This window comes from Panthera pardus, unplaced genomic scaffold (assembly GCF_024362965.1).
Source record: "Panthera pardus isolate Hobbes unplaced genomic scaffold, ASM2436296v1 HiC_scaffold_15, whole genome shotgun sequence".
In the NCBI taxonomy this organism is placed as follows: Eukaryota; Metazoa; Chordata; class Mammalia; order Carnivora; family Felidae; genus Panthera; species Panthera pardus.
Window position 1 is genome coordinate 42959703 of NW_026526710.1, and position 22416 is coordinate 42982118.

The 22416-nt window shown below is 36.2% G+C and overlaps 1 protein-coding gene across 4 annotated transcripts in view; it reads right to left on the reverse strand.

Annotated features, from left to right (window-relative positions):
• Positions 1-19951: 19951 nt before the first annotated feature.
• Positions 19952-22416, reverse strand: part of SS18 (SS18 subunit of BAF chromatin remodeling complex) — a 90109-nt gene continuing 87644 nt past the window's right edge. For all 4 annotated transcript variants that reach the window (XM_019465504.2, XM_019465508.2, XM_019465509.2 and 1 more), the window contains one exon: positions 19952-21727. In XM_019465504.2, coding sequence (XP_019321049.1) covers positions 21701-21727 — 27 coding nt within the window. In that variant the 3' untranslated portion in view covers positions 19952-21700. The remainder of the gene's footprint in view (positions 21728-22416) is intronic.

The following is a 22416-nucleotide window of genomic DNA, read 5'->3' on the forward strand; positions in this document are numbered from 1 at the left end:
TATCTCCCTTTTAAGCAATCTACAGCCACTGTTTTCACTTTTTTTTTTTTTTTACCTCCTAGGGTAGGGTAACTCTCTAAGATACAGAGTATCAGAAGAGGAAAAGACATTAGAAGGCAAATGAATTCCACTTCTGACATGTTAAGTCTGCGATGCCTATCATAGTAAACTTGAAATGTCTAATAAGCAATTGATACTGAGGGTTTCAAGAAGTGATGTGATGGTAAATATTTAACTGGCTCTCGTGCAGACAGGGGGAATGCATGCATATATATGTACATACGTTTTATACAATTTACCGATATGGAGGCTATGTAGTTCCTAATATACAAATAATAATAGAGCATATAATACTCTTTAGCATAAATTTCTAATCGCCAATCAATTCTTGCAGAATGTTTTTGTTGACTATTGCCCAACTCTTGCAACCCGTGATTGCAGCTGGTGAATGAGTGCACTCAGGGCATAAATATGGCTGTTATTTATGTTGACATTAGGAAGTGAGAGAAAGTGAAACACTGGAAACATGAGTCAAAACTTCTCTTGCTCACCAATGAGATGAGCACTTTTTTTTTTTTTTTTTTGCTAAATTGGATAATAGTTTTAGACTATTAGAATATTCCTTCAATTCTTTGTGTACTCACAACCTAACAGCTGTAGAGCAACACACTATTAAGCTTAATCTACATTATTAACATTTTCTTGGTCGTTTAAGCCTCAACAATCAACAAAACAATAGACTAAGCCCCTAGGTGCAGCATTTCCTAATGTCCATGGTGGAAACACTCCCACTGTGGCCATTTTCAAGGGACCAACATGACATCGCCAAATGCAGAATTGGAAGTGAGGCACCATAGCACACCATTATCAAGGATTTCCAAAGATACCATAGACATACAAAATCTCAAAAGCATCGATACTAAAAAGTAGCAGGTGAAAGAAAGAGTGGACCTACGCCGGCCGACTCCATCTTGTTCTGTGTCCTCCACCTTGAGTGACTATGTCCCCGACATGTCCCCTTTCTGGGAAAATCGCAGAAACCTCAGACCACACCTCCTCCCCTTGAGTAACCTCACGCCTGGCGACCTCCGACCCTTCCCCAGCCAATCGGCCAAGGCCACGACCCTTCCCCAGCCAATCGGCTGAGGCCACAGCCATTACCTCACCAACTGCCCCAAGACCCCTATAAAACCTTTGTGCTTTTGAAACTCCCTCTCTCTCCGGTATCTCACCGCTGCGTCAGTGCAGGTAGGGGATTGAGCTCGAGCTAGCTCGAATAAAGGCTCTTTTGCTTTTGCATCGGACTCGGCTCCCTGGTGGTCTTTGGGGATCACGAATTCTGGGCATAACAGCAAGAATATTTATTACCTTTATTCTTAATATAACTTAATTGTAAGTTTATGTAATTTTAATAATGGCTGGGTTTAGCAACTGGCTCGCAAAATTCTGGAAAAGTTGGCTCTCATGACCTGGTACAAGCCAGCTGCAACACACCATTAGTTTAAAGTGAAGTGGAGTAACCTGGTCCAGGACAGAAAGTCATATATGTAGTAGTCAAACCAGGGATACGGATGGAATTCTCTCAGGGAAAATATATTTAATAAAAAGGTAAGGGAAGGTAGTAAGGATGAAACTCTGGAGGAAACCAAGATTTAAAGGGTAGGCATTAAAAGGTAAGCATGGGAAAAGATGAGAAATACCTGATAAAGTAGAAATGGAGGCAGCAGAGGGCAGTCAGGCGGTCAAGAATCAGGGAGTGGCCAACAGTATAAATGACACCCAAGAGGCGATCACAAGGAATGAAAATTATCATTTATGGAATCATCTGTCCACGCATTCAACATTTATTTTAATTGTTTTTGGAGTGCTCTCAAGTGGTTAGAAATCCAGTGTACTAAAGTGGGCCTTTCAGTCTTACCTTAGGCTGAGGTCCAAAACCCACTCCAAATAAGGTCCTAGCCCACCTAGAAAGGATTTTGCTAAGGAGGTAGCTAAGGCTTTTTTTCTCGACACGTAATGTAAGAGCACAAAATGTATAAAGTCACAGTGATGTGAGGATGGAAATTTCTCTGAAGAGAGGTTTTCAAAGGACTGTGAGTGATACCCCCATACATATTCCCCTCACTTAAAGCCCAGGATGCCCTTTGCAACGACTGTGGGATGAATGTATCACCTGAGGTTCCTGGGGCTTGGGGAACACAGCAGACTGGTGGCTAACTCACTCCAGAAGAAAGGGTACACCTGAAAGGCAGGGAGAAGTGGTCTGCAGCCACGGAGTAGGAGACTATGTTTGAGAAATACTGTCTCTAACAGGAACCTTAGCCCGAAACATACCCTGACTAGAAGGGTTCTGCCAGAGACCTAGTCACCCTCTGCAGAAAGGCTGGAGATGTGTGTTTGGATGCAGAGATCACACTTACTGTATAAACTTTTCTTCCCTTGGTTTCTGTGACATAATTTCTCCTGGTTCTCTTACTTCCTGATTTCTCACATTGTCTCCCTAATGCTCTTGATCTCACAAATGCTTATGTCACTGGAGTTCAGTCCTCCTTATATTACATGAACTCCTCAGGTCATCTCATCCACTCCATGGCATCAACACCACCCCTGTGCTTTATGACTCTTGAGTCTCTAGCTCTAGCCCCACCCTGTCTCCTTGGTTCTGTATTTAGATTTGCAATTGTCTATTAGCAGCAACACGTTAGTTCAAACTTAAACCCTTCATGGTCTCTCTCAAGTCTTTGTGCATGTTTGGGAGTTTCTTAAAAATGTAAAAATACGGGGCGCCTGGGTGGCTCAGTCGGCTAAGCGTCTGACTTCGGCTCAGGTCATGATCTCCCAGTTCGTGAGTTCGAGCCCCGCGTCCGGCTCTGGGCTGATGGCTCGGAGCCTGGAGCCTGCTTCAAATTCTATGTCTCCCTCTCTCTCTCTGCTCCTCCCCTGCTCACGCTCAGTCTCTCTCCCCTTCAAAAATAAATAAAAACATTTAAAAAAAAATGTAAGAATACATTTACCATAAAACCCAGAAATTTCATTCCAAAATATGTACCAAAAAGAAGTGAAAATAAATGGACACATAAAGACTTTGTTAACACATGCTTATAGCAGCATTATTCATAAGTGCCTACAACTGGGAACGGTGCAAATGGCCATCAACTGATGAATGAAAAAGCAAAATGTGGTATATCCATACAATAGAATACTTACTACTCAACAATCAAAAGAGAGAAAACTACTGATATGCACAACCAGAATGAATCTCAAAATCAACAGGTCAAATGAAAAAAATTAGAAATAAAAGATAGCATACTATATGACTACAGTTACATGAGATTTCTAGAAAAGGCAAAATTATAGCAACAGAGGCAGAACAGTGGTTGCTGGATCAGGGACAAGAACAGACATTATCCACAAATGGGTATGAGAAATATTTTGGAGTAACGGAAGTGTTCTAAAACTGGATTATGTTGATGGCTCCTCAACTGTATGAATTTACCAAAACCCATTGAGCAGTCTACCCCAGACTTCTATTAGTATTTCACTGTAAAAGAGAGAGAGAAGACAGATTTAAAAATACTGCTTAAAAAAACTAACCATCATCTGAGCTTTCAGCAAATTATAATCTTTGCTGGTGAGGATTTTTCCTTTGTTTTGACGGCTGCTGACTGATCAGGGTGGTGATTGTTGAAGGTTGGGGTGGCTGTGGCAATTTCTTAAAATAGGACAATTAAGTTTGCCACATCAATTGACTCTTCCTTTCATAAAGGATTTCTTTGTAGCATGTGATGCAATTGATAGCATTTTACCCACAGCAGAACTTCTTTCCAAACTGCAGTCAATCCTCTCAAACCCTGCCACTGCTTTCTCAACCAAGTTTTTTGGAATATTCTAAATCCTTTGTTGTCATTTCAAAGATCTTCACAGCATCTTCACCAGGAGTAGATTTCGTCTTAAGAAATAACTTCTTGTGCTCATTCACAAGAAGCATCTCTTCACTGGTTCAGATTTTATCATAAGATTGTAGCAATTCAGTTACACCTTCAAGCTCTACTTCTAATTCTGGTTCTCTTGCTATTTCCACCACATCTGCAGTGACTTCCTCCACTGAAGTCTTGAACCCCTCAAAGTCATCTGTGAGGGTTGGAATTAACTTCTTCCAAACTCCTGTAAGTGTTGATATTTTGACCTCTTATCATGAATCACGAATGTTCTTAATGGCATCTAGAGTGGTGAACCCTTTCCAGAAGGTTTTCAATTCACTTGCCCAGATCCATCTAAGGAATCATAAATCACTGTCTATGGCATCTATGGCCTTATGAAATATATTTCTTCAATAATAAGACTTGAAAGTCGAAATTACTCCTTGATCCATTGGCTGCAGAACAGATGCTGTGTTAGCAGGAATGAAAACAAGATTAATCTCATTGTAGATCTCCGTCAGACCTCTTGGGTGACCAGAGGCATTGTCAATGAGCAGTAATATTTTGAAAGGAATCTTTTATTTTGAGAAGTAGTATACGTAGTATGTGATTTAATGACATAAACATGGAATAAAAATAAAGAAGGAGAATAGGAGGTACCCAGGGATAAGAGGTTGCTATTTTAAAATGGGTGGAAAACAGATTAAAGACCTAAATGTGAAACAGGAAACCATCAAAATCCTAGAGAAGAAAACAGGCAAAAATCTCCTTGACTTCAGCTGCAGCAACTTCTTACTCAATATGTCTCTGAAGTCAAGGGAAATAAAAGCAAAAATGAACCTTTGGGACCTCATCAACCTAAAAAGCTTCTGCACTGCAAAGGAAACAATCAACAAAACAAAAAGGAAACCAAAGAATGGGAGAAGATATTTGCAAATAATATATTGGATAAAAGGTTAGTATCCAAAATCCAAAAAGAACTTACAAAACTTAACACCCAAAAAACAAATAATCCAGTGAAGAAATGGGCAGAAGACATGAATAAATACTTCTCCAAATAAAACATCCAGATGGCTAACAGACACATGAAAAGATGCTCAACATCACTCATCATCAGAGAAATACAAATCAAAACCACATTGAGATACCACCTCATACTGGTCAGGGTGGTTAAAATGAACAACTCAGGAAACAACAGATGCTGGCGAGGATGTGGAGAAACAGGAATCCTCTTGCACTATTGGTGGGAATGCAAACTGGTGCAGCCACTTTGGAAAGCAGTGTGGAGGTTCCTCAAAAAATTAAAAATAGAACTACCCTATGACCCAGCAATAGCACTACTAGGAATTTATCCAAAGGATAGAGGAGTGCTGATTCATGGGGGCACTTGTACCCCAATGTTTATAGCAGCACTTTCAACAATAGCCAAATTATGGAAAGAGCCTAAATGTCCATCAACTGATGAATGGATAAAGAAGATGTGGTTTATATATACAATGGAATACTACTTGGCAATGAGAAAGAATGAAATCCTGCCATTTGCAGCAACGTGGGTGGAACCAGAGAGTGTTATCCTAAGTGAAATAAGTCAGTCAGAGAAAGACAGATATCATATGTTTTCACTCATATGTGGAACTTGAGAAACTTGACAGAAGACCATGGGAGAAGAGAAGGGGAAAAATAGTTTCAAATAGAGATGGAGGCAAACCTATAAGAAACCCTTAAATACAGAGAACAAACTGAGGGTTGATGGCAGGGAGAGATGGGAAAGTGGGTGATGGGCATTGAGGAGGGCACTTGTTGGTATGAGCACTGGGGGTTGTATGTAAACAATGAATCATGGGAATCTACCCCTGAAACCAAGAGCACACTGTATACACTGTATGTTAGCCAACTTGACCATAAATTATATTTTTAAAAATAGTAACAATAAAATAAAATAAAATGGGTGGAAGAGAAGACCATACCAATAAAGTGACATTCTGTAGCTAAAGAAATGAGTATGGAGTGAGCCATGTGGTTATCTGAGGGAAAAGCAAAAGCAAAGGTCTTGAGACAGAAGTGTGATCGGCATGTTCAAGAACAGTAGTGAAGTGAGACATTAAAACAGACTGTAAAGCTAAAACAGTTAAAGTGGTGGGGTTTAAGGCAAGGATAGAACAATGAAACAAGATAAAGAGACCCCCCCCCCCTCAAAGACTCTAATATGCAGTAAAGGAAACCGCAAGAATAACAATGTTACATCGTGCAGAGGGGAAAAAAGGAGGGAAGAACTCCAAAATATTAGTAATGGTTATTACTAAATAGTACAGTTATAGACAATTTTAGTTTTCTTCCTTATGAGCTTTTATGTATTTTCTAATTGTTTTAAAATTAGCATGTGTTGCTTCAAAACGTATTTTAAGAGGAACAAATTAATCAATAAACGTGTTGGGGAAACTAGATAGCTACTTCTGGAAAAATATTTGAAAAATATTACAAATTAAAGTTACTTGTAAAAAATAAACCTAAACATCATAAAACAAAGAAAAAAAGGATTTTTCCAAGCTTTCAAGCAACAAAATATATTTCCTACACAAAATCAAAATTATATATGTATAAAAGGCCAAAATGAGGGGCGCCTGGGTGGTTCAGTCAGTTAAGTGTCTGGCGTCAGCTCAGGTCATGATCTCACGGTTTGTGGGCTTGAGCCCTGCATCGGGCTCTGTGCTGACAGCTTGGAGCCTGGAGCCTGCTTTGGATTCTGTGTCTCCTTCATCTCTCTGCCTCTCCCCCACTTGTGCTCTGTCTCTCTCTCTCTCTCTTTCAAAAACAAATAAAATGTAAAAATAATAATATTAATAAATAAATAAATAAAAACAAAAGGCCAAAATCAAAAAACAGACTAGTAAAAAAGTATAACTCACTACATAACTTATTCAAATAGAGTATAAAAGTACAACTTATTACCTGTTGAACTTATCCAAATATATAAGAAGTCTTTTAAAATCATTAAGTAATAAATAAAGGCTTAGATTTTTAAAAAATAAGGAAATACAAATGGCCAATATTCAATTCAACCAGGCTAATAACTGAAGAAATAAATATTAGAATAAACTATCATGTTCATCTATGACATTAGCAAAGATTTATCTTTAAAAATGCTAAAAATTGGCAAAACTGGGATAATATATACTCAATCCATTCCAGGAGTGTAACTTAATATAATCTAATTGGAAAGAAAAGTCACAGTATTTACCCAGAGCCTTAGAAAATGTTTATGCCCACTTTGGAATCTATCCTAAAGAAATAATCCCAAATAATAACAATTTACACTTATATAGCACTATGTGCCAGGCACTACTCTATTAATATGTAATGACATTAGGAAGTTTGAATAATGTATATATTAACTCATTTAATTCTTACAACAACCGTGAAGTAGGTATACTATTATCTCTAGTTTAGGGATGCAGCACCTGCCGCTCAGAGAGGTTCAGTCATTGCCCAAGTTTTCATAACTCATAAGTGAAGGAACCAAGACTCAAAACAAGGCAGTCTGACTCCGAATCCTATGTACTCAACCACTCTGCTATCTTGCCTCTTTGGTGAACAAGCATACATACAAAGATGTTTACCCCAGCAATGATGATAATAGGCATTTTCATAAGGAAAGCCGAATCTTTTACAATAGGACAAATGATTAAGCAAAAGATAGCACAGATAATGTAGTATGCTTTTTTTTTTTTTTAAGATATGGCTTTTCTATTAAGGCTTTTTATTCACTTATTATAGGTTCTAAGAAACTTTATTAAGAAAATGAAAAAGATGAAAATAAATGGCGTACTTTTAAAAACATTTATATTGTGGGGCACCTGGGTGGCTGGGTCAGTTGAGCATCCAACTCTTGATTTAGGCTCACGTCATGATCCCCAGGTCGTGAGATCAAGCTCTGCATCAGGCTCCGCGCTGAGTGTGGAGCCTGCTTAGGATTCTCTCGTCTCCCTCTGTCCCTCTCCTCCACTCATACTCTCTTTCTCTCTCTCTCTCTCAAAAAAAAAAAAAATTAAAACCGTTTATATTGTAATTCGTGTAGTATATAACACTGTTAATTGTAAGACACATCATTATTTTATGTATTATCAAGAGAGGAAAAAAAATTTCTATTTTAGTGACACTACAATGTGAACTAAATGGGTCTTAGATTAGATGAAACACAGTATATTCAGTTCAAATGAGGAGGTAGTATTTCTTTTTGAAGATAATTTTATATCTGAGTTTCCAAATGCAAGTGATATGATACGGCTTCTTATCCTTTTCAGCCTGAATTTTCATTCATCTTCCTTTGTGGCAAACTTATTGATGTGTCAGCCTGGAGATGAGTGTACAGATCCCACGCATGCTTACCAAGGAGCTCTTGCTATCTCGTTTTCACAGAAGAGAAGTTATTACTACTAACTAAGCATGCCAGGCCAGAAGCCCATCACCCCTCATGTAAGCCAACTGTCTGCGAGAGGAACTTGGAAATGCAAGAAGCCAGAAAATGTTAATAAAAGAAACAGGTTTAACAGGCAACTTGAACATGGTTGAGTGAATATTATGCAGTAAGGAAAGCCACTTGGAATGTGATGGAATGTTCGGGAGGGTAATGAAGAGAACGGGACAAACCCTGGGAAACAGAAGGAGCATTGTTAAGGCAGAATGGGCATACGGCCAAGGCCAGGAGATGGGAAGAGGAGAGGCCCAAGGAAGCTCACCATGGTAAGGTCATTATATGTATCATATAGTTGGCTACACTGCTGCAGGAGCAAAACAGCACGTTTTCCTAGCAAGTTGCAGAACCCTGTGGTTTCTTTAGCTCCGGGCACAGACCAGAGGATAACAGAGACCGAACTAAAGGAATGCTATCATCAATGCCATTTTTCTTCCATCTGCATTCCCACAAGAATATACTCCTCCAAGGAGACTTTATTATTATTATTATTAACAAGGGGAAACAGAAGAAAATCACTGTGCTTACCAATTTGTAACCATTTATAAAAAGACTGCGATGCTCTAATTCATTAATAAATCACCAGTACGACCAGGCCTATTTAAAAAGAAATGCATCCTTCTATTATATGGCTCAAGGATAGGTATTTACACAAGTTCATGTTCCCTTATCCAAAACTCCTAGGACCAGATGCGTTCATATACAGTACAGTACATGGCACCTCCAGGGGAATCTGAGTCTGATACAGACAGACTATAAATAACCTCCCAGAGGTCAGGCCAGGGTTTGTAGCCAGATACCTCAGGATAAGCCAGGACTGTGAACAGTGGAGAAGGCATCAGAGACAGTGTGTTATAGGCACTGTGTTAAGGCCCTGGCTTTTAACCCACCTGTTTTATTACTTCATTTACAATGCATGAATTCTAAATTTCTGCATACATCCCAATTCATAACCAACATTGCCAATACCCTCTTTCAACCAATACTTATGAGACTCCCATCCATTACATATTAGAAATTATTCCAGGTACTAAATGACCAGCAGTAGACAAAAACAAAGTCCCTGTCTTCAGGGAGCTGACAGTGACTCCCTTTGGGCAATGAGAAAATTCATAAATGGCCTATAGTGATTAAACAATTGTTTGATTCCTAAATCTAGTCATGATTCCTAAAGGTGCCAGACCACATCCTATGTCACACCTACTTATATTTTGTGATATTAATGTCAGATGTAAGAAGTTCAAACCAGGCTTGCTAAACAGCCCTTTTATGGTACACTTTTAGCAAATATTTGGAATATATAGCACATTTGTAGCCACATTCCTCTTCCTCTTTCTAAAACTGTATACTTGTGCCTTAATTTATTTTTTTTGGTCAATTTATAGCTTTTATTATTTTTCAAAAAGATATTTGGTTCTTTTTGGTGATCCTTTTATTTTGTTGTTCTTATTTCATTTATTTATGCTCTTATCTTTATTATTCCCTTCAAAACCCTTCGTTATTGTTTGATTTGCATTTAATTTCAGCTTCATCTATATTCCTGAGTTGAATTTACTTTCCATGTCTTTTGTTTTTACATAAAGGCATTTAAGGCTGTCAGTTTACTTTTGAGAACTGTTTTATCAGTATCTCACAAGTTTTGCTATTGACAACTTTTATTATAGCTTAGTTCTAAAAATTTTTTAAATTTCCACTGCAATTTTCTCTTTAACCACAAGTTATTAATAAAATTTGAAAGTTCATAACAAATGTACTATTTCCAGAAAAAGTGATTTATATAATATTGATTTTTTAAAAATTTGATCAGACTTCTTTTGTAAATTACCATAAGGTCAAGTTTTGTATATATTGCATGTACTTGAAAAATGTATACCGTCAGGTACAGGATCTGAGATTTCCCTATTAGGTTTTCTGCAGCAAGACTATCCAATACAGTAGCCTCAGACCAGTAGCCTCTCACTGAGCACTTGAAATGTGACTAGCGATGTACTGTAAGTTGAAATAGAAGTTAAATTCTAAGACTTTCTATGAAAAGAAGAATATAAAATGTCTCGTGGGGGTGTCTGGGTGGCTCAGTTGGTTAAGCATCCAACTCCGGTTCAGGTCATGATCTCATGGTTCATGAGTTTGAGCCCCACTTTGGTCTCTGTGCTGACAGCTCAGAGCCTGGAGCCTGCTTTGGATTGTGTCTCCCTCTCTCTCTGCCCCTCCCCTGCTTTGTGCTCCATCTCTCTCTCAAAAGTAAACAAACATTAAAGTGTCTCATGAATTTTATTTATGCTGAAATAGTATTTTGGATAAATTGGGCTAAATAAAATATATTAAAATAGTTTCCCTGTTTCTACATTTTTTAATGTAGCCACTAGAAAATTTTAACTTACATATGGGGCTGACATTATATTTCAATTAGATAGAACCGTTCTATACCCTTATTATTTATCTGAGCCAAGTTTCTGCTCTAAGTAGATTGAAATCTTTCCACTATGGTTTTAAGTTTTATATTTTTGCTTTCAATTGTTTTTGCTTTGTATATTCCCAAGTTATTATATCTTAAATGTTTTTTCTATTTATTATTACTTAGGATCCTTTGTTGTTCCTACTAATGCTTTTGCTTTAAACTTTACTTTGGTATTTACACACCTGTATCTATTTTCCAATTTTTTTATTTTTAGTAATATCCCTTAATAAAAATAATATAGCTGGGTCCTCTCCCCAATTTAACGTCTTTTAATAAATAAGTTTACTTTATATTTACTGTTACTGCTATGTTTAGATATAATCCTATCCTATTATTTTTTGAGTTTCTTGCTATCTTTCCCCTTTTTACTCCTTTATTCTTTCCTTCCATTGGATTAGTACATATTCTCTATTTCTCTTGCTCCTTCTTTTTCTTCCTCTCTCTTTTCTGGCTCCTAAATTTCTGAATTGTATTTTCTTCTTAAAATCATGACTCGTACTTTTTTTGTATTAATACTTTAAACATTACTCTTGTAGTTTTACCTGAAAACTTTCCAACAAAGCCTAAAGCTTTTCAGTCTTTCTATTATTCTCCTGAACATGAAAGCCCCTTTGTGGGCTTTATAAATTCATTCATCATGTTTCCTATCTTGTATCTTGCTATTATATCAACTATCTATTGCTACAGTGTTGCATAACAAAGACACACACACACACACACACACACAAATCAGTTAACACACAATAAACATTTACTTAGCTAAAGAGGCTGCAGAGTCTAGTTGATCTGGGCTAGACTTGCTTATGCACCTGTGGTCAGTTGGCTGGCTGGCTGGGTGGCTCTGCTGATCTTGGCTGGGGGTTGGCTAGTGTTGACTTGGTTTTGCCTCATATGTTTCTCACATTCCTTAGCAGGTTAGCCTGGGCAAATTTCCATGGCAAAGACAGAGGTACAGAGTGGAAGCAGAACTGCATCAGTGCTTCTACAAGGCTCTTTGAGTCATATCAGCTAATATCCTACCAGCCACATCAAGTCACACAGCCAAACTCAGAATCAAGGGGACAAGAAGTTTGACTGCACCTCTTCAGTGAGAGGAACTGCAAAGTCACATGGCAAAGGGGCATGAATTCAGAGAAGGGTAAAGAATTGAGGTCATGAATGCAATCAACCTATCATACTTAACTTTACCTTTTCTTTGCACCCAAAAGAGAAGTTATGTTTTCCATAAATAGCTATATTTGACAAATTTTAGGTAATTTTTTTTAATCCTATACCTTCTTTTGGGTTTTCTTTTTTGCTCAAGTACAACTTGAATGATAAACTCTCTTGGTCTTTTTAAGTCTGAACATTTATTTTACCCTCACTACAGAATTATAGTTTAGCTGGGTATAACATTTAGGCTGACTTATTTTCCCTCAGCACTTGACACCTCTATCTTTTGACTGTTGCTGAGAGTTTTCCAGTCTAATCGTGCCTTTTATGTTAATAGATTTTTTTATTCTTTCTGAATACCATCATGTTGTATCTGGATATGGATTCTTTTTTTTTTGCCCTGATTGGACTTAGGGTGTATTTATAATCTGAGTATTTATAGATTTAATTGTGGAACACTGCCAACTTCTATTTTCTTACATATAGATTTTCTACCAACCCCCCATTTCCTTCTTAAGCTACCTTATTAAAACTCTGCATTCCCTTCCATATCTCTTTAAATATGGAACAATTTGTTCACTATTATCTAATTCACAAATTTCTTCAACTGTGTCCAGCCTACAGTTTATGCCAATTGTGCTTATCTCAATGGCTATATGTATGTATTTCTTTGCTTATAAGGTTTCTGTTTTTAAATATACCTGCTTAATTTGTCCAAGTTTTGCATTATAATTTCATATCTGAGGATCTATGCGAATGGATTTATGTCCTCAAGTGTCTTTAACATTCTTTTTTTTTTTAAATGTCAGACTCTCCTATAAAGTTAACTTTATGTGGGGTGGGAATACATGTTCTGCCAAGAGATTTGTGGACAAATTTCAGAATTTTAGTTTCATGGGGTTAAAGTAAAAGGTTTTTGTCTTTTAATTTTCTCTCTTTCCCTCCTTTCTTCTGTACTTCCACTTACACCTAGAGGCCCCTGCACCAAGTCCAAGATCAACCATTTTAGAACTCTTCCCTACAAAGATTATTTTAGGAATATTTTAGACCTAATTACCACACTTCAGAATATCTTAGTTTAGCTCCAGATCAAGAAGCTAAATACGTAGTTTTCAGCATCATTATGCTCAGCTTCCTCGGAACAAGGATCTACATAATAGTCAATAGCAGCAAGCTTTTTTAAGTCACTTTTTGTTAAGTGGGAGCAACAGGGAGGAGTCACATCCTAGCCTCTGAGGTCAAGCAGTTAACCTTGCCCCAGGATCTGATCTTATAATACTTTTAATCTCAATTTCATGGGAGCCAATTTGTCGAATGACACTACTACCGGCTTCCAGACTCCAAACGTGGGAGGTCCATGGTTTCGGCCTTGCTCACCAATTTACATTTTTACTCCACTTTCTTCCATATTACATCTTCGCTTATTTGAGCCTGGCCATCTTTGATTTGGCTCACTTGTTTTACCCAGTAGTAGTAATGACAGTAGTAGCAATAGTATGTTTGGAGAGGGTACATCAAAGCATGAAATAATTTCTACTTGACTAGAAGTCTACACTGAATGTTCAAACTCACATATACACTCACACCCGCACCAAAACAAACAACAACAACAACAACAACAACAACAACAAAAACCACATACATATTATTTATTTCTGGCCTGAAGTGACATTCTTCAGGTCAAAATAACACATTTTTAGTGGCACGAATCAATAAACATGAACTGTTATCTTCCAACAAACTACTGCAAGTTGTGGTTCAATGCTATTTAATCATTGGAACATTTAAGTAGATTTTATTCCAAAGAACCAAAGAGTTAAATGCCATGGATTTGCAGCGTGGAATTCAATTTCTTCTTATGAAAATCCAGTTATAACTTATTAAAACTCAAAATGCTTTTGGGGGGGTATGGAGATGAATGACTTTCAGAATAGCCTGAGAGTCGTGAATAAAGAAAAACATTGCTGTGTTTATTTAGAGAGTATTACCCCTTGGAGCCAGCGTTTGCACTAATGCATTTTACATTAGCGTGCCGCATCAGGAAATCCTGACTTTTTGGTGCCAAGGGGGTAATTAATATCAGTTCACGTTCTCAAAATGGTTGTGTTTATGTGGGAATGAGGACTGAGCACTAACATGTTGAGCTTGAAGTAGGAAAGCTTGCTGTGAAGTGAGATCTTGGGAAAGAATGGAATACTGAAATTAATGAACAGAAAATAGGATTTCTATGGATAGAATAATATTAGTACTGAAAAGAAAGCCACAGCCACACTTCCTTGCTCTTAATTTACTAAGCATTAACAGAAATAATTCCCTAGTATAGTCATATTGATAGAAGATAAAATCCTTCATACATACAAACAGTATTTTAATCTACTAAGATCAGGAGTCTGAAAGTTAAAAAATTTGATGATCAGTATGAAATGGTATATGAAAATTAACCATTATTCCAAAATCTCCTTCCACAGGTAATAGAGTTATATTTCTTACAGATATAAAATTCTTCATATTTGATCTAAGCTGAATAATGAGAGCCACAATAAATGTAAAAATAAAATGCTTTTGGTACATCTTTTTTTTTTTTTTTCCAAAAGAAAATTGGCAGGGAAACTAGCTAGAATCAAAGTACATACTTCATATAGTGAAAGTCGGAAGACTAAGGAAACCACAAAAAAGCATTAGAGAAAAAAGTCCAAAGGACAAATTGAAGCAGAAGCCAAAATAAAGTTAAAAACCTAAGAGATTTTACGAAGTCCTACCTAACACAATTCTCAATGTAAGTACTTAGAAAACATACTATTTATAAATTACTACACACGTGCCAAAATGATATATATGACGTATATTTTTACCAGTACTTTAAAATTAACTAAACCTCTTGTTACCAAATATAGAATTCAGTTCATTCAAGTGATGGAAAACAGACGATGATCTTAAAGGAATTATAGTTTGCCCTACTTCATCAGTCAAGAATGATTAGTCACTGGGGTGCCCGGGTGGCTCAGCTGGTTAAGTGTCCGACTCTTGATTTTGGCTCAGGTCATTATCTCACAGTTGTGAGACTGAGCCCCACAGAGGACTCCAGGCTGGAAATAGAGTCTGCTTACGATTCTCTCTCTCCCTCTCCCTCGGTCCCTCCCCCCCACCCTGACTCCAAAATAAATAAATAAACTTAAAAAAATGATTAGTCACTGAACGATTGTGAAGTACACCATACACACAGTATACTAGGCTTGTCATTCCTAAAAATTATGACTCCAAACAGAACATGCTATAGGGTGGTGTGAACTGGCCTTCTACTACAGGACCTTACATTAGACTACAGGCTTTGATGCCATCACAAAAAGCTTAGTGAGACAGAAAGGTTAATTCTCTCGTGTCAGAGTCCACACCAATAGGCAATAGAATGGGCTTCATGAGGCCATTCAGGGGATTTCTGTTGTGCTACCAGATTATTTTTCTTACCTATAAGGCCAAAACTTCCCACTAATAGGTCACGTTCCAGCCTTTCCGAAATGGGAAAGAGAAAATGGAGCGCATTTTTAACGATGTGACCTAGAAGCTGAACACATCACTCCACCTCACATTCCACTGGCTGAACTTACAGTCACTGTCCATACCTAGTTGCAATGGAAGCTACTAAATGCAGTCACTGGGCAGGTAGTTATGTACCCACCCAAAACTTGGGGATTACTTTTTTTAAGAGAGAGAAGAGTATTAGGGAATAAGCCATATTCTCTAATACAGATCAAAAATGGTAAAAGCCTCTGAGAATATTCAGGATTTTTTATTCACCTATTTTAACATTAAATAATTATTTTTAATGCACTGTTTCATGAGAAACTTCTTGGTAGGTTATCACAGTTAAACATTATAGCCTAAACAAATGTATCATTCACGTATCTAAGGTCTTAAACTATAGATCTCTATCAGGAAAAAGACAAAATACAAAATATACACGTTTATCCACATATGTACAAGTATATAACCCACACATACACACATCTTTATGCCTGTGCACAATGTATATACATTACATAAATGTGTGTATATATAATATCCTCCCTTCATTATCAAAAGTTTCCCAGATTAAGTAATAAATTGTATGATCACCCTATGTATACGTCTTTATTGAGTTAATGAAAATTATATTTCTGGGAGTTGGGGTTTTAAAAATAAACGAGATTTTATAGTGATTTCTTTTTTGAAATACTGAAATACTTTGGGGCAGCTATGAAGGTAATTAATGAGTAGGGTACAAAAAACCTTGAAAACTTCCAACAAGCAAAACTCTCCAAGAGGTTCTAGTCATTCTATATAAAATCACATTTCAGTAACTCTCTTGCTGTTAAGAAGCCAGTTGTTGTTTATGCTCTTGCAGTTAACTCTTATCCAATAAAACATAGCTTGCTAGGGGGGAAGAACCCACAACTTTGTGCCAATGAAAATGTACTTAAGTGAATCTAACTAGTCTTTGAAATGGCATTAAATCAAACATGGCTTAGTTATAATTAGTGTTTAATAGAATATGGTGACATCTCAAATCAGTTGGTTTATTCGATACATAACGTTAAAATGACCAGTTATCCACAGAGAAAAAAATGAAAGCTCTAAACTTCACAATGTACAATCAATTTTTGAAAATCAGAAGCAAAAAATAAAACATTTTTTTTTCATAAATTTGCAAGTTAGGGAGGTTGCAAGAAGCTATGAAATTGAATATGTAAAATCTTAAACCTTTAAGACAGTGAAAGACATCATAACCTAAGTTAAAAAATAATGAACAGGAGGGGCACCTGGGTGGCTCAGTCAGTTAAGAGTCCGACTTTGGCTCAGGTCATGATCTTGCAGTTCATGAGTTCAAGCCCCACGTCACACTCTGTGCTGACAGCTCAGAGCCTGGAGCCTGTTTCAGATTCTGTGTCTCGCTCTATCTCTGCCCCTCCCCTGCTCATGCTTTGTCTCTCTCTCTCTTTCAAAAATAAATCATAAAACATTAAAAAAATTTTTTTAAATAATGAACAGCCTGAAGACGTGTAATATATAGAAGACATAGGATTAATATACTGGATAGAGAGCTATATATAATTATACTTATTGGTGCACATGTGTTTATATTATTTCCTCTCTCTGACACAATAAACATCCCAATAGAAAAATGAAGAAGGGACATTAAGAAGCATTTCACAGCACAAAATAATAAAGTGTCTTTAAGCATTTGAAAAGATACTCAAACTTAACAAATAAACCAGATGTAATTCAAATTAGATCCTGAGATAACACTTTTTTAATTTTTAATGATTATTTATTTTTGAGACAATGCGAGAGACAGAGTGCAAGCAGTGGAGGGGCAGACAGAGAGAGACAAGGAATCTGAAGTGGCCTCTAGGCTCTGAGCTGTCAGCCCAGAGCCCGATGCGGGGCTCGAACTCATGAAACGTGAGATCATGACCTGAGCCAAAGTCGGACGCTTAACTGACTGAGCCACTCAGGCACGCCCCGAGATAACACTTTTTAAAGCCTATTAAAATTGTAAAAATTAATAAGGCTAATAATCTGTTGCTGGCAAGGCTATCTCTTTTAGGAGGACACTTTTTAAAATGTACATAGCCTTACACCTAACATATTCAAAATCTACCATATAGAAATATCTCAATAAACATACAGAAAACCAAAACCCAAACCCTTACCAGATCGATTATGAAAGCTTTGTTTTCCTAATAGTTAAAAATTAGGCACAACACAGAATAGGAAGCATTTGAGATATTTCTAAAACTATTTTAAAAAAGGAAGTTACAATATAGTATAGGTAGTATATAATTCCATTTTTTGTTGAAAGAGACAAAACAATTAACAGATGTTGGCTTATGCGTGTATAATCAAGCTGGAAGAAATATATCAAACTTTTTATAGCTATTACCTTTAAAAGATTAAATTATGGAGCATGTTTACTTTTTGTGTAACCTATTTTTGCTGACTTAATTATTTAACGTAATTTTTTATTAAAAAATTTTATTTTTTAAGTGTTTATTTATGTTTGAGAAAGATATATAGCTCCATATCCAAATATTAATCCTATGTCTTCTATATATTACACATCTTCAGTCTTTTTTTAACTTAGGTTATGATGTCTTTCACTGTATTAAAGGTTTAAGATTTTACATATTCAATTTCATAGCTTCTTGCAACTTCCCTAACTTGCAAATTTATTTTAAAAATGTGAGTTTTTTTGCTTCTGTTTTTCTAAAATTGACTGAACACTGTAAGGTTTAGAGCTTTCATTTTTTTTTTTATAGTGGGGGAGAAAGAGTGTGGGGGAGGGCCAGAGAGAGAGGGAGACACCAAATCCAAAGCAGGATCCAGGCTCTGAGCTGTCAGCACAGAGCCCAATGTGGGGCTCGAATCCACAATCCATGAGATCATGACCTGAGCTGGTCAGGCTCAGGCACCCCACAAATGATTTTTTTAAATGAAAGAAAAAGCAGTGATTTATTAATACAAGTTTTGAGACGGTTTCTAATTAATAGTGAAATTAAAAAATTTCAAGAGCAGGAAGAATTCTAGTAGCAAGGTGTTTTTAAAAGAGTACAGTTGACCCTTGAACAACAAAGGGGTTAAGGGCACCAACCCCCTAACATAGTCAAAGATCCATGTATAACTTTTGACTCACCAACAACTTAACTACTAATAGCCTACTGTTGACCAGAAGCCTTACCAATAACATAAACAGTTGACTATATTTTGTGTATGTATTATATACTATATTCTTACAATAAAGGAAGCTAGAGAAAATGTTAAGAAAATCATAAAGAAAATAGATTTATAGCATGATAATGTATCTATCAAAAGAATCCACATGTAAGTGGATGGACTCATGCAGTTGTTCAAACCCATGTTGCTCAAGGGTGAGCTGTTCCTTATTTAGAGGTACTTAGTGAAATAATTCAAGGATGTAGTATTTGCTTCCATTTCTGAGTTGAAGTAGAGACAACACAAGATTAGCCATGGCTTCCTAAGTTAGCCAGTAACCTACGTTAAGTCACTGGTCCATGGGGCTTGTCATAACATACTCTCTACTTTGGCATATGTTTGCATATTCCATTAAAAAAGTTAAAAACATGTGCCAAAAACAATGTACCATCACAACTCTACAGAATAATAAGATATTCTTAAACAACTAAACTAGCAAAACTGAATATTATTAAATGTTGATCAATGATCACCATGCTCTTTACTTAGCAAAATTTTGTTTCTAGAATTTTATAGGATGGTATGATATTTCTTCATTATAATACATTTTGCTAAAATAATAACTTCAGTTTTAGGGAATATAGTCTATATGGAGATGTCAAGTTTGGTAGAAAGCTCCTGGTAAAGTTACTCTTTAAGAAGAGTAGGCATCGAAGGAGTACGGTAATTTTTGTCACCACCAATTAAAAACTTTTATGAAATAGGACTGTTATAAAACAATTAAACCTTGCAAATGCACTAGTCTCTAGGAAGAAAGTCCTGGAGGAAATTCTGCTTATTAAAATTGCAATTTTAGTTTCCATTAAAAGGAGAATAAGACAACAGAAGATGGGTTGGCAAGACAAATTATTTCTTAATGTCAGTTGAGCTTATTTCCAATGAGATAACAGATCTACACCAGGTTGGGTTCAGTACAATTTTGTCTCCTCAACTCATTTATCTAATTCAGTCATCTTGATTATAGCCTCATGGACTTCATTTTCAGAGAAAGAATTCTATAACAAACAGCCCACACAACATGCTGATTACTGAACAGTTAATTCTAATTAACTTGGGCATGGCAAGAGAATTTTGATAAAGTCCTAGAATACAAATATAGTCTGCTTATACTAGACTAACTTATATAAAAAACCCACAGCAAAGTCTCCAGACAAAACAAGAGAGTCAAAGAGATCTAATTTAAAGAAACAAATGAGAAAATTAAAATCACAAATAATTTATTCTTCCGTTAGAGTTGATACAGTTTTAAATAGCAACAAAGTACACAGTGGTGGAAAATTGGCACAGAACCTATAAGCATTTTCAATCACAATAAGGCTGTCCATGCTTTATCTGTTCAAACTTGATGTCCATTTTCTACTGACCAAGTTGAAAAAATTCTATTCTGACCTTAAAACACACACGCTCTCTCTCATACACACACAGAAACACATTAAAATTCCTTTCGATTACAGTATATTGAGAACAGTACATTTTCTTATTCAAATTTATGGCACCCCTTCTGTTTTGTTTCCAGTTAGAAGTGGGAAAAACCAATTCAATTATAAAGAATACATCTTATTCCCTGGGCATAGGCAACTGTGATGAAAATAGCAACTTACCTTTGGGCTAGATGTTTTCAGATTATGCTTAAATAATTGTGGTTATAAACTTCACAATGCATGATTTCCTGCCCAATGCAATATCCCTGAATTTACCTAAAATAATCAGGCACAGGACAGTCTCAAATATGATTAAATATGCCATGCTAACAAAGTGATCTAGACTGCAACCTTTATGCTTTTAATACAGATCAGAATAAACCTCATCAATAAGCATTTTCCTAAACATCTCTTTGTGTTATATGAACCAACATAAAAAAGGGAAAAACTTAAATGTGTCCTTTTATAAATGGCATTATTTCCAGTGAAGAAAGTTGAAATAAAGGTTTGTAAAGTCTTCTGAACTATTCTATTTTATAAACCAATTATCCTTCTAATGTTAAAAAATAAACTTACTGGATCAGTGTTGACTCTTCTTTGATATCATTTAAAAAATGCTTTGATATTATTCACTAAGTTCCCTGATTATTCAAAGAAAGTAAAATTAACACTTCCATTTTCAGTTATTGCTATTTTAGGAGAGAATTACCACTTCATTTACATGAAACTGCTACCTAGATTCCTCAGATCCCACATGAAGTAATTCTTATTGCCTCACATTTTAAAACTGTATTATAAATGATCTTTATAAAAAGGTTTTAATCCACAAAACTGGAAAGCTTTTAAAAAAATGTCTTTTTACTCAAAACTATCACAGTGCCCTTGATTATCTCACAGATAAAAGGGATCTGAATTTCCTCTAAAGAACTTAACAGTGGACATATGGTGTGCTTTGTCTTCTCCCTCACCTTCATCTTTAATAGTACACCATTTTGAGACCCACACAATCAAGCATCCACCATGCTCCAATCCACATCAACAGAGGATTTCTGATTCTGTCCAATGCGTAGTGTACCGCCTTGCATATTCACATGAAATAAACATAATATACAAAATATTGCTGCTGTAAAAAGTGTACATTTCCCTCATCCCCTTACAAAAGAATCTGTGGAAAAGTATTAAATTCCCTTAACCTTCATAAACATACAAAGCTGTTCACACCTTTCAGTCTGTAACAGTCCATTTGAAACACAGTTCCCAAATCATTGCAAATTGGTTATGTCATTGTATTTTCTGTCCAATGTTGCCATCTAGAGTAGAAATGTGAAATCAAGAGTATTTTTTAGCTACTAAAGCCTTGTTACAACTAAGCCACAAAGGCTGCTTACTGATGAAACAGCCACTTATCCACAAGGTTTTTCCAAAAACTAGATGGAATGGAAGGATCTCTTCACACAGAGGTGTCCACAGTGCTGAGGTGACAATATGGCTGCTAATAGATACTGGCTATTGGAATGTAAGTACTTTTTCACTGCTGGTAATTTCCATACTGTCCCTAAAAGATAAATTTAAAAATGCAATTAGATAATGATTTGACCATAATTTGACCATAACAGTTTAGCATAGAAAATTATAAATAAATCTTAACACTGTCATACTACAAAAGCAACTTTATCAACAACAAACAGAAATTGTTATATATTTAGTACACAGTATCTCTGTAATTGCTCCTGATATTACATTCAATTGTAAATGGATTTCAGAGTCTTTGAACCTAGAATAGTACCTGTCACATAGTAGGAATTTAAATGTTTAGTGAATTTTGTTGGAACTCTACTGAGCAAGAATGAATGAGGAGTTCTGGTTCTGAATCCTGGTGTGGTTATGTATTGTGTATTAATTATGTGTTAGTGTAACAACTTTGTGACTGTTTACCTTACTATAATTACTATTATGAATTAACATCAATGGCACCTGTAATAAGTAGCAGGGATGGAAAGGCACCTGGGAGATAAAGAGAAAAGAACCTTCCATCCATACTGAAGAAGCTTGGCTTTTCCCTGAGGCCAACAAAATGTCAGCAAAGGCATTCAGACAGGCAGCTGGTACATAAAGTCAAGAGAAGTGTGTTTCTTTTTTTTTTTTAATTTTTTTAATGTTTATTTATTTTTGAGAGACAGAGAGTAGGGGTGGGGGAGGGACAGAGAGAGAGGGAGACACAGAATTAGAAGCAGGCTCCAGGCT